This window comes from Empidonax traillii, unplaced genomic scaffold, assembly GCF_003031625.1.
Source record: "Empidonax traillii isolate 1590-97213 ecotype Southwest subspecies unplaced genomic scaffold, ASM303162v1 scaffold674:size665969, whole genome shotgun sequence".
Lineage (NCBI taxonomy): Eukaryota > Metazoa > Chordata > Aves > Passeriformes > Tyrannidae > Empidonax > Empidonax traillii.
Window position 1 is genome coordinate 1 of NW_020955867.1, and position 12,738 is coordinate 12,738.

General features: G+C 38.8%; 1 protein-coding gene across 3 annotated transcripts in view; it reads right to left on the reverse strand.

Moving 5' to 3' along the window:
• Positions 1-4,451: 4,451 nt before the first annotated feature.
• Positions 4,452-12,738, reverse strand: part of LOC114065537 (sodium- and chloride-dependent GABA transporter 3-like) — a 33,053-nt gene continuing 24,766 nt past the window's right edge. For all 3 annotated transcript variants that reach the window (XM_027899535.1, XM_027899533.1, XM_027899534.1), the window contains exons 6-7: positions 10,597-10,729; positions 4,452-4,499 (exon numbers count right to left, since the gene is read on the reverse strand). In XM_027899535.1, coding sequence (XP_027755336.1) covers positions 4,467-4,499; positions 10,597-10,729 — 166 coding nt within the window. In that variant the 3' untranslated portion in view covers positions 4,452-4,466. The remainder of the gene's footprint in view (positions 4,500-10,596; positions 10,730-12,738) is intronic.

The following is a 12,738-nucleotide window of genomic DNA, read 5'->3' on the forward strand; positions in this document are numbered from 1 at the left end:
AAGGGTCTACTTTCTGTGAGCTTACACAGGATGTTTTGAGTTTTTTCTTCTCTTTTTTAACCGCCTAAGTGTTTCAGTTGCTCAGCAGCAGAAGTGAATAGCAGGTGCAAGGCAGCCAACTCACTCCTGGGGGTGTGTTTTAGTTACCAGCACAGCACCAGCAGCCGCCTGGAGCTGCCTTTGTTGCTCGTGTGGCAATTTATTTCATTAAGCTCTCCATTCGTAACAGTGAGTTTGGATTCACTCCCCGTGAGCTGACACTGGGGTGGGATACAGAATCAGAGTTTGTAAATCTCCCAAAGACAGCCTTGTAACCACAACTTGTACTACAAAGACATCTTCACATTGTAGGTAAAGCCAAAAATCTGGCCTGTGCTGATTGCAGAAACCAAAGAGACCACCTTCCTACTGGCAGAAATGTGATATAAGATAAACCTTGGCATCCAGTGCCATGGGGATGGACACCTACAGCTGCTTTGCAAACTGCAAACAATGAGCCACTCTTGAAGCTACACACATTAGTAGCAGCTGAGGACAAACTGCCTGTGTGAGAGTAAGGGATTATATCTATTCCACTTCAGCTGAAAAAACATGCAGTTGAAGCAGCATTGAGAGAGTCAGAGCTACAAATGGACACCAACGTTCCCGTTTCTGTATTGCAGTTGGGGGACCAAGGAGATATCTTCAGCTAGAGCACAAAGTGCAAGTAATATTTCAAACACATTAAATTAAAATTCAACAAAAGCAATATCCTCTGTGCACACATAAAGAGACCAGGACAGGGGCAATCACACAGTTTTGTGAAACACAGCTTCATAAAAAACCACAGCAGTTGTAAATCATAGCTGGGAGCACCTGAAGGAATAATGAGCCCTGACACACGTGCATCACCAGTGATCCCAATAAACAGAACAACTTCTGTTTTGGCTCCTGGTCTGCGTTCTGCTGGATGGAATCCTTCACTGATTACTGGGCTGGGGGAAGAGAGTTGACAAGGAAGGGCAAGTTCCATGGAAGGAGAAAACAACCATTAGGAGGCTGAAGAGGTAAAAATGACTGCAACTATCATATTTCTAAAATCTCTTTGTTGGGTCAGTGTATTTAGTTTTTTCATAATGGGCTAAGAATGCCCGGTAACCTCAATGGAAAAAATAACCTGATGGAAAAAATAACCTGTATTTGTTGCTTGCAGCCAACCAATGCATTTCTCCTATAGAGACACCTCGATGTTAATCTGTGTCTTTTGGCTTCCTCTTCAATTTTGCAGCAAATTTCATTGCATTACCACTGCAAATATCACAGCTGGACTTCCAACCTCTGCCCCCTTCCTCCTCCCCCCCTTCATTTTCATACACTAGGTTGACAGACCAGGTGATTTCTCCGTCCAATAACTCTCCCATCTGCACGTGCCCTGAACTGTCCTTCAGTGCACTGAGACACACTTTGGACTCGCTTCAGCTGTGGGCCAGGGCTTAGATCCAGTCTAAACATTCATATAAAAGTGGATCTCTGCTGCTAAGGTGCAACTGGGAAGAAACGAGACCACGAAAGCATGATTTTGATTTGAGCTTCACATGTGATACTTTCCCTAGCTGTCAAACACAAATTTGGTAAAACCATAGAGAGGCACAAACATCTTTTTTTTTTTTTTTTATACAAATCCAAGATGTCCTTAAATGCTCAGAGCACAGGAGAGTGGAGGAAAAAATAGTTTTCAAACCTCACACAGAGGAGGAGGAGAGCAGGAACTCTGCATGCATCTCATGAATGTTCTACTTTCCCCCTTTGAATACAGAGATCAGTCTTGGACAGAGTGTTAAAGCCTCTCCGTGAAGGGCTATTCTTTGCTGTTACTTCAGGCTAAAACAAAAGACACTTCAGGAGATACAATCGTTGCTGCCCAGTTCCTTTTCCTGGGCTCCTACAATGGGCCCTAGTCCTTTTTTTTCTTTCTTTTTTTTTTCTTTTTTTTTTCCTTCCACACATCTTTCTCTTATTTTTTCTGCTTCTGTCCTTTTACTCCTTCCTTCTGCCTCATTGAATCCATTAAGACCTTTACATAGCCCGCTACTGAGAAATAAATTTTATTTGGGACTAGTGACTGAGTCTTAACTGCTGGCAAGCAGAGCTTAACTCCTGAGGGGAGGGCAGAGAAAATGATGGGCAAAAGGTAGGAAGAGTCTATCTCTGAATTTGGGGTCTTGAATACCTTGCAGGTCATCAGCTCAAGGAAAACAGTTTTCCCACTTCTTTCCTGCATTAGTCTTGATACACTGAATTCCCTTTCTGCTCATACTTTCAAGCAGATCAATATACTCTCTTCAGTTCTTTTTCTTGGTTTAGTCCACATGCCAGTCCTGTTTTTTGCACAATTGTAAATTAGAAGACACTCTGACATCGAGAGGGAGGCACTGCTATGGAAGAGACGTAAAATTGGGTCCTCTCAATTACTACAAAATTACCCACTGTCAGAAATATAAGCACTATTCAGGTCTGCCAATAGCATGATAGATTATTTTAAAGGCACTAAAGCTGGATTCAAACTGAGTGCACTGCAGTTTGCCCCAGAACTAGAACAAAAAGCTAAAGTTTGGAAACAAAGGAGGAAACCTTCAAATCTTGAACTTCTCAGAACTGTATAAATCATCCACAAAATAAAAAGAAATATAAGCTGTGGGGGTGTGGCGTGTGTGTGTGTGAAAATAATTTGCTGTTAGTAATGTCTGGATAATGAAGTTGTCTGGGGGATGGACAGTGAAACATCCATAAACCATCCCACACTCTCCTGCAGTGAAAATGCAGGTGGAGGAGGGAGCAGGACCATAAAAACAAATTAAGGGGGAAAGATGTGGGGTTCAGTATCGAGACATGACCCTGCACTCAGCCAGCCAGAGCCTGAGAGCTTATATTCTGCATTTTAAAATTGTTCACATAAATTCTGGGGATTTTCCTCAGCACAAAAATGCAAAATAAAATGTAACCAATAGTTAAATACAGTTGCAGCTTTATTTTTTTTTTTCCTGGTAATACCTAGTGCAGAGTTTGATTTGTTGGAATAAACTTCCAGCAGCTCAGGTGTCTATTTTATATTGAATTATTCAGGCCTTTCAGAACTACAACCTGGGACAGGAAGCCTTCAGAATCACTGCAGAATTAAAAAACCCCGGGCCCTGCACCTTTAGTTAAACCTTGCTAAGATGTGGGTGTGAAATAGGTATCTATTAGTATGTTGTGATGGCTATCTCATTTATTCATTACAAATGGTACAGATTTCGGTGACTGTTCCTGCCCACCCCATTGACAGATTAACAATAATGTCAAAACTCCCTACCAAGCCCTTTTTCTGTCATTATTATTAGGTTTATGTCAAGATGCCCCAGCCAAACAGGCTGTACCTTACCTTTTTTCTGTTATCTCTAGGTTTTTAACACATCTATTTAATACAGACTTACAAAAAGATGTCTTGACACTCAAGTGGCCCTTCAGTGCATTCAGCTCAGCCAATCAAACTGCTCAGTGGAAACAATTAAGTGAGGAACTTCAAAAAGGACAACAGTTACAACATTCATGTCCTAGTGCCATAGAATCACTAAGGTTGGGAAAGACCTCCAAAAACTGAGTCCAACCATCGACCAGCACTGCTGTGTTCACCCCTAAACCACATCCCCAAGTGCCACATCCTTCTGAACACTTCCAGGGGTGGTGATTCCACCACCTCCCTGCCCAGCCTGTTCCAGTGCTTCATCACCCTTTTGGTGAAAAAATTTTCCCTGATATTTAATGTAAACCTCTCCTGGCACTGCTTGAGGCTGTTTCCTCTTGTCCTGTCCCTCGATCCCTGGTTCCACCCTCCTGTCAGGGAGTTGGAGAGAACAGAAGGTCCACCCTAACCCTCCTTTTCTCCAGGTTGAACAACCCCAGCTCCCTCACAAAGTACATCTTAAAACCCTCATACTGATCACAGCTTTAAATTCACCTCAGTGGCCTCTCCCAGACTCTCATCTAAGTTTTGCATGTAGAGTTTCAATAAAATACTCAAACCAGGGAACATCTGGAAGTGCATATGGAACCTAACCAAGTTTGCAAAGGTCACATTTAGAATGAGACAGGGTCCTGTCTGCACAGCCACAGGAAAAATAAAAGAATCAATAGCATAAGAGTTAAATAAGAAATTATGCCATCACTTGCACGTATTCAACCCAATATCCTGCTTAGTTGTGGTAGGTAAAGCAGCGCTGCTGCTCTTTTGAGAGAAGAAAGTCCTCTGCTTTCCTGAGGTGTTTGTCATTTTTCCACTGGTGTCATAGTAGAAGTGAAATACTTCAATGAATAATGGAAGTGACAAGTAAAACATCAGACCACCTCATCCTTTTCCATTTATATACAACAACTACAACACCAAGAAAGCTCACAAGGTCATTCCTAGTAGTTTCCAGTGATGAACTGCAAGCTGCACAGTATCCTTTTTAGAGATGCAACAGATAACATGAGGCTCTCCACTGATCAATTAGGAGAAAAGCCATAAATGTTTCATGAGGAGATCCTGTGCAATCATTAATCTATTATTTTAGCTTTTGACTTGCTATTTAATCAAGAATCTTAGGCAACTCATGTTTATGCAGAGAAAGGAGCTGTGTCAGTGCCTTTTCTCAAGTAGCACTTGCAGAGATGTGAGCATGGTGAGACCTTCCAGCAGTGCCCTCTGGTCGAGGGAGAAGCTACGGAGTGAAAAGGGGTAGGAAGTGCCAGACAGAACCATATTAATGTCAGAAGCTTCACGAGACAGAGTGCAAGATGTCTTCAAGGTTGCTTATGAGCTATAAAAATCATGATTTTTTTTCAGAGCAACATCCCCAGCTTTTTGCAGGGGTCTATTCAACATTCCTGCTCTCACCTTTCAGCAGCACCCTCTGGATTTCTCAGCCTCTTGCTCCCCATGGGAGTTTGAAAGTATATCAAGTGGAGAGACATCGTAAAGTTTACACTCTCTAATAGCAGGATGAATTCTCAAATGGAAAATTACTCTTTTGAGCACCATGATTTGGTTTTTTTTTTTTCCCTTTTTTATAATAACAGAGGTGATGACTTTATTGCAAGTTAGTCAATAGAAAAATAAACCACCCCACTTTTATTTTCAGTTCCTTAAATTTAACTGTCAACAATTGGAATGCCATTTGCTGCAAAATGAAGCTTCTATAGGTGGTGAAGAAAGGGCTCTAAATTCTTTTAAAACGTTCTGATACACACATCACCTGTGTGATGACATGCTTGAACTCTGGAGGTTTTTTGCGCTTTCTTGGAGACTTCATCACGTTGAAAAAGAGGTCTTGGAAGGATTTCAGCATTATTTCTAGTCTGGACTGAAAAAAACTATTCACTTGTATTATGGCTTGGGTATTTTCCTTTCTTTTATTTTTATTTTTTTCATAAATCTGATTTTCTTACTACTTCACACAGCTTTCCATTGAGTAAGCTGATCCTAATCCTAAAAAGTTTTTGAGTGAGTCTCAAACACAGGGATGTTTTCTTTGTTTCCTTTGAACTTCAGGGAACTTAACACCAAGAGTAAGAAAGGATCTAAAGATTCAGAATCAAAATAGAATAATATTCAGTAATTACTGAAGTCTGTCTCTGTGGGACGTAGATTAGTTCCAGAAAAATTGGAGGAATGGTTCCCTATGAGATTTTTCCCTTGTTTAAGATGATCCTGCATAATGTGGGGAGGATTTCTCATCACATATTGGCCAGCAACCAGTGGGCAAGTACAAAACAACGTGGAAGAACTATTTATGATTAGCTCTGGTATGGGATTATCCTTCTGATACTGATGAGAACTCATTCAAAAAGGCCCCAAAATTACATGAGTATTGGTCTTAGTGGTCATACAAGCAGTCTGATACTCTTATCCTAAATAAAATCCCGACAGTACAGACAATGTTCTTTTAACACTTCAAATCAGAATATGCTGACTTTGCGCTGAGGCATAAAATGACAAAAAACAATCTACAATTTTAAAACAGACATTAAGATGCTGTGGATGAGGTAAAATGTTCTAATATCCATAACTTGAAAATTATAGCAAGACTGTGGGTTCCTTTTTAACTCTTTTGATTCAACCCTTCCTCATCTACAGAGCAGGTGGAAGTACTGCTCCTTTAGACAGCGCTGAGCTGAAACACATCAGGCTTTGAGAATATAAAGACATGAGCAGTTTTGATCAGTTGTCCCCTGTCTGTGTGACACACCTAATACTGATTAGCTGTCATTCCCATTCAGGAGTAGGACAGTGATGCTGTCTAGGAAAAAAAACCTGGATTATTTTTTTTTCCCTGAGTCTATTCATTTGCCTTGTTAATAGAGGAGTATTTCCAAGTCAGTTTGTGGGCATCAATAATTAGAGACGCTCAAACCCATGTTCTGTAGTGGCACAGATGATACAAAAACGGGGGTTGATCTGGAGTGAATAAGAGAAATATAATGAGGTATTAAAAAAAGAAGATAATTCAGTAACAATATTCAATAGTGGAATGAACCCACAAGAAGCGATTAATGACTTGGACCTTGAGGGAAATTAAGCATTGGAAGAGGTTGCCCCAAGACATGAGAAATCTCTGAAGTTGGAGGTTTTTAAGTCAAGCACTAAGATGAATGTTTCAGGTTCAGGGTTGAACCTTCTCTGCCCAAGAAGTTGGACAAATAGCATTCCAAGATCCCTCTCCACTTGCACAATTTAGTGATTCTATAAATGCAGGTCCCTGACAGGCTTTCAATATCAGCAGAAAACAGGGATGTGTTGATGCATCCAAAAAGTAACCTAGATGCTTGAGCAAGAAAGGAATGGACTGGTGAATAAGACAGACTTAAAATGCCTTTCTGAGTCCAGCTGACTCCTCAGGTCAAAAGGAATTGGGCAGGAGTTGCTAAAAGTGAGGTGTGATTATAAGCTCAGTGGAATGATCACTGTCTGAAAAAACTCTCAAACTCTCATGAAAATAAAAAGGAAAAAAAAAAAAAAAGAAAGTATTAGAATTACCTCCTTCAGTAAGCAATTTAGGAAAAATACATTACCAGCTTCTGGTAGTCCTCTCTCAAGGTTTAAAGCACAAGGACATTTAAAGAAATTAATAAGTGGATCGTCAATGACAGACTGGGATGATAATTTAAACCTTTAGCAAATTAACTTCCTTCTGTCTTCTGCATAACCCTTTCCTCAGCTTTGCAAGCATTTGATTGCAGTTACTGAAAACACTTCTCCAGAAGATGGATCTCAGAAAGCGACAAGCTTGGCAAGTTGCAACACACACATGACATTACGATAACTTTACATTGTCGTGTTTTTCTCCTCTGAATTTGATTTTCTCATTCAAAGAATCTGCCTTTTGCATTTGTGCAACATTTTCGGTGTGAAAGGCAGCATACAAATAATTGAGACTGAATATTTAAGGGCAAAAACTTCTGAAAAGGTGCAAATACATTTCACCAGAAAGCTGCCAGATTCACCTGAAATGATTCTGATATTCCACATCTGTTGGAATGTAAAAGCTGAAGTGCTCTGTGAGAAAGTACTGAATTTCAAGAACAGTAATGGCAAAGTTTGGAACACCTTGTTAGGAGTGTCATAAGCACTTCAGTTGGAGTTCAACTTTGTGTTACATTTAACATATTAAATATCTTAAAATATTAAATATTGATAGTCTGAGGAGATGAGGTTTGTGATAGTGCTGGTTGGAAAAGGATGGGTTTATTTTATGAAAGCTTTTAAGGCTTGGGGTTTTTTTTTCCTCCATGTGTTAGGATGCAGAGTAAAAAAAGTAGAAAAAGTAAATCCACCTCTTGAATATTTCAGAGAGCACAACTGTGTGAAGATGAATCTCTCTCTCACCTTCTCCATTTCCCTTCTGTTTCCCTTGTCCTCTTTCTCTCTATTCTGTCCCACAGACACCTTCCTTTAAAAATGTTTCCAAAGGTCATAAAACCTTGAGTATGCTTTGAATAAATTTGTTGTTTCATTGAAATTATTCAATCCAATAAAAGTATATCATTAATTTAACAGACTGGTCTAAACCCACTTTTATCATTATAATAAAAAACCCAGGAGTCAATTTTAAATGTTTCCTGGAAATGAGCACGTAATTAATTCAATTTAATGGGAAGGCCCATGATTAGATGAGTTTAAATATGAATTTCAGAAATGCCAATATATCAGAAATGGAAACTGCAGCCCAGAAATCCGCTCCATTATTTATACTTTGGAACATTTAATTCCTCTGTAGCATCCTCAACACCTGATTGCTGTCTCTGTCTAGCTGGGCTGGGAGGGCAGTGATGTGGCACAGATTTCCAGTAATGTTGGCTGTAATAAGTGGCAAAAACATTAAAATTCTTAAATACATCTAAACAGTAAACTGGAAAAAGAAATGGTCAATATTGGCTCTGAAAGCTCCTCACTGCATATTTCTTGAGCAGCCATGGACCCTCTGCACAGGCAGACTGGTGAATACCACAGTGCATCCCAAGGAATGTGGGAATCCACCAGTCTGATTCCTCAGGATCTTGGAAACAGAACTGCTGCTCATGTCAAACTGATTTAAAGAGTGCAAATATGTGATGGGTCTACCTCTTACAGAGCCCTCATCTAAATTTTTTAAGCCTGATGCCTCTAAAGCTGAACACTGGATATTAATTCCATTTTCTCTGCACTTCTGAAGCAAGACTATGTTTTTTTTCTGCTTATTTGAAAAGCTTCAAGACACATCTCTTTCTCAGGCTATTTCTCCTGATCTCATCAGAAAGATGGTTATCAAAATCATACTGAAATGAAACCAAATACAATTTATTCCACCTACCACTGGGCTGAGGTTTTAGCTAAGCTATCAGAAAAAGAAAACCAGAAAAAATAAAAAGGGAAAAATAAAAATGTCAAACAAGTTAACTAATTCCAAGACCCGAGACCTATTTCTGAGGATACGACACAGACGGAAAGAATCTCATGCGTTAACAATAAAATTCTGAATGTAAAATATATATATATATTTTTAAAATCACTACAGCCTCTTCCTGTCAGCAAAGGAGCTCTACCCCTGCTCCTGTTTGGAGCACAGAGCAGCTCTGCCCAGCCTTGCGTGTGCAGCCACACGCCGTGTTTTTCCCTGCACCCCTGGGTCAGATTATACTATGGAAGAATAGACCTCCATCTTCAGACATCCTTGCTGATAGGAAAAAAAAAAAATTAAGAAAAAAATCAGTTTGGCTCAGTTTTCTTTCCTCCCTGCCAGGCTGCAGCTCCTCAGAGAAGTCCCAAGCACTCCTCTCCCTCCCTGGAGCCCACACTTCAAAGACATGTGGACATTTATCTTGCCATTCCCTTATATCACTTTTACTTTGTTATATTCCTCTCTTTAGGATCTTTCCCCCTCTCTCCTCTAAACTATTCATGCTCGTGCATATCCCTAGACAGTCTTTCTCAGCATTTTTCCTGCAGTGACTTGATAAAAGTGGGCTGCAGAAATCTGTGCGTGCAAAAGGCAGTACCAGATTGACTGACACAGTTGGCAAATACAGACAGAACCCAGCAATTAGTTTCAGCCAAAATTCTGGTAGTATGAAAGATATGTGTGTGTGGCTGACAAAGCTGAAAAGTTTCTCTCTGGCATTTTCTAAATTAAAAAAAACCCACTACGTTTCAAACAGTTTCAAATTTACAAACGTGGGCCGCTGAAACAGAAACAAAAAAGAATCCAACCACGCCTTCCAAACTAACCCACAATTGAAAATTAAATGTACAGAATGTTGCAATCCATTAAGCTTTTTCCTTGTACCCTTTGGTTCCCACATGAGGAAACAGTGCTTTTTTTAGATCCTCCCTCCAGAACTGTGTCTCTTTTTCGTGTATGCAGTTGATTATTCATAGATTCTACTCAGAGCTCTGTCTGATTCTACTCCAGGGGCAACCTCTCCATCATCCCATGACTGGCTGAGGCTGTGAACCAGTGTCTCTCTGTTGGGTGTCCAGCACTGAATGGCATTCACTCAAAAAGTACTAAATGCTCTTCTTTTTTCCCCCATAATGTGTCCATCTTTATCTGCCTTTGAGCGCTTTCATTATTTCTCCTTTCGATGTTCCATTTGTGTTTCTAAACTCCCTCCGTGTTGAAACTCCCTTGTGTGACTCTTTTGTGAGACTGAGAGTTTGAACTCCTGTCAGTTTGGAGAAGAATTCAAATTTTACACACATTGTGCACAGAAATCAACAGGGCCCAGTGCTGATTTCAGGCTTCAAGGGCTGGCCAGTAATGCCACCTAATAAATTAAAACCAAACCAAACAGCCTCACCTGACAGAATTAGGGGAAAAGCAAATCACGAAAGCAAGAGAAACAAAACAATCTAAAACACATGACTGATTGTTGATTACGATTAATTTTACAATTTATACACTCCCAAGTATAGTTGCTCACAGCAATGTGTGTGGAATTCCACTGTTCCCATTCTGATTATTAAATGACTATTTAAATTAGTAAATTATTCAGATTTAATCATGAGGGACAACACAGGCTTGGAGAACAAGAATCATATAATCTTCAGGATTTTCCCCTCACCTTTCCAGTAGACTTGGTCCCTTTCCAAATGCAAAAGTAGCAGATAGTCCAAGCAGCGAGGAGGCACAGGGCGAGTTCCCAGCGCAGATTCCCAATGTGCTCAATTCCATCAGAAATCGCCAACACCCTTCGCCTTTCGAGGGAAAAATGAAAAAAGAAAAAAATGAAAAGAAAGAAAGAAAGGAAAAGATGATCATCTTGAAGAAAACCAGCACTGGGATAAAAGTGGATTAATTTAGAACGAGGACTCCTAGTTACTGACTATACCACGTCAAGGTGGGAAGGAAGAGAGAAGGAAAAAACTGAATATTTTGGGTGGATTTTGTATCTGCTTACAAAGTTTAACTACTTCAGGTCAGCAACAAAATACGAAAGGTTTTAAAACAGCTCTTTTATAGAGTCAAAGAAAAAAATTTGTTTGAAATAATTGCCAACATATATAAGCCTAAAATAAAACACTTTGTTAATAAATGGGGTTTTTTTTTTCAGTTTTACTGGTTTTCCAGAAAAAAAACTTCTAACCTTCATTTTTACCTTTTACCATTTACTTTCATTAATTTCCTTTTGTATCTGGAACTATAATACTAAAATTTTTCTTTTCAAAGCTGTCAAAGATCACGATGTTTTCCAGATATTTTGTTCAGGAAATGCCAACTCTAAAATGTTATTATTCCAAAAGCAAGCCCTTCTTTTGTGAGAAGTGGTTAGCAAAAATATGTATTGCATTTATTATTTGAAAAACTAGCCAGTCAATCCTAAAAAAAACCTAAATCTTTGTATTTTATGAACACCCCTCACAGGTCACTGAGTGGGGATAAATTATTTCCTAACTTAGGAAACAAGGTAAAAAGAGAGAATGAAGAGGCTGTTTGTGTGTGTGTTAAAGAATATTATGGGAACTGAAAAATCAAGAGAATTAAATTCTAATTTGCAGAAATCTGGACTAGCATTTTATTTGAGAGAATCATTTTCTAATATAAGAATGATGCTCTTCTCTGGGTTATAAACAATCCTTTTTTTTTTTTTTCACTTTAAATAAACATTCAGATTAAACAAAATGTCTATTATTTACCAGCCTGTAAATAAAACATGAATAGTCCTGGTTGTATGGATGAAGAGGTTATAAAGCAAGAGCAAAAATTTACCCCTATAACACTCAATATTTTATGAATTATCCTGAGATTATTCAATTTTCAAGCCTGAAAGAAACCCTAGAGATCATTAAAATATTTTTTTTGAGGAATCTCAATTTTCCAGAACAATGAAAATTAAGATTTACCTGGTATGTGACATTGATATAGATTTAAATTCCATATACAGGGAGATTTGAAAACATTCAAACATTTTTAAACAACATAAAGCAACAGATGCACATGTAGACAACGTTCCCATCAGAGTTTTCAACGCTCAACTTCACAGAAATTATCCTGAGCAAGGTTAATGAAATCCACATTACAAGCTATCAATCTCAGGGACTTCAGATTTGCACTAATCTCCCTCCCACAAAAAACAAATTAACTTTCCAGTTAAAAAAAAAAAAAAAAAAAAAAAAAAAAAAAAAAAAAAAAAAAAAAAAAAAAAAAAAAAAAAAAAAAAGGAAAAAAGAAAGGGCAGGGGGTTAACTCAAATTTTTTGCACTACAAAATGTTACCTGCTTAAATATAAAATTACTGTCACCTCATCCACATTTCCTCCTTATCCAATAAACAGCTTTATTCTTCAAAGCTTCTGCCACCATCTAACTGGGGGAGAGAAGTGTTCTAGCAGGGAACACTCTCAGGCAGCACAGACCTGCAAAGAATCTGAAGTGCTGTCATCAAAATGCAGGCAAAAAATGAAGAGAAGTAGCTTTTAATGAAGGATAGATTTTAATCAAGAAGAGGAAGCATATTTTGTATCTGCTCTCTAGAACTGAAAAGAACATTATTGAGTCATAATTGTACAGAAAGGCTGAGGAAAGAGATACTTGAACATTCAAGATCTTCTAAGATCACTGACAGATGATATCGTGGAGTTTTACCCAGGATGAAGTCCACCCTCTTCACAAATTCCCATTCAAAAAGCAAAAGAAGTCCTGGCATTCTAAGCTGACCTGAAATAGGGAGTTACTTGCAAGAGAACCAAGACAAAAAGTGGCAGAAT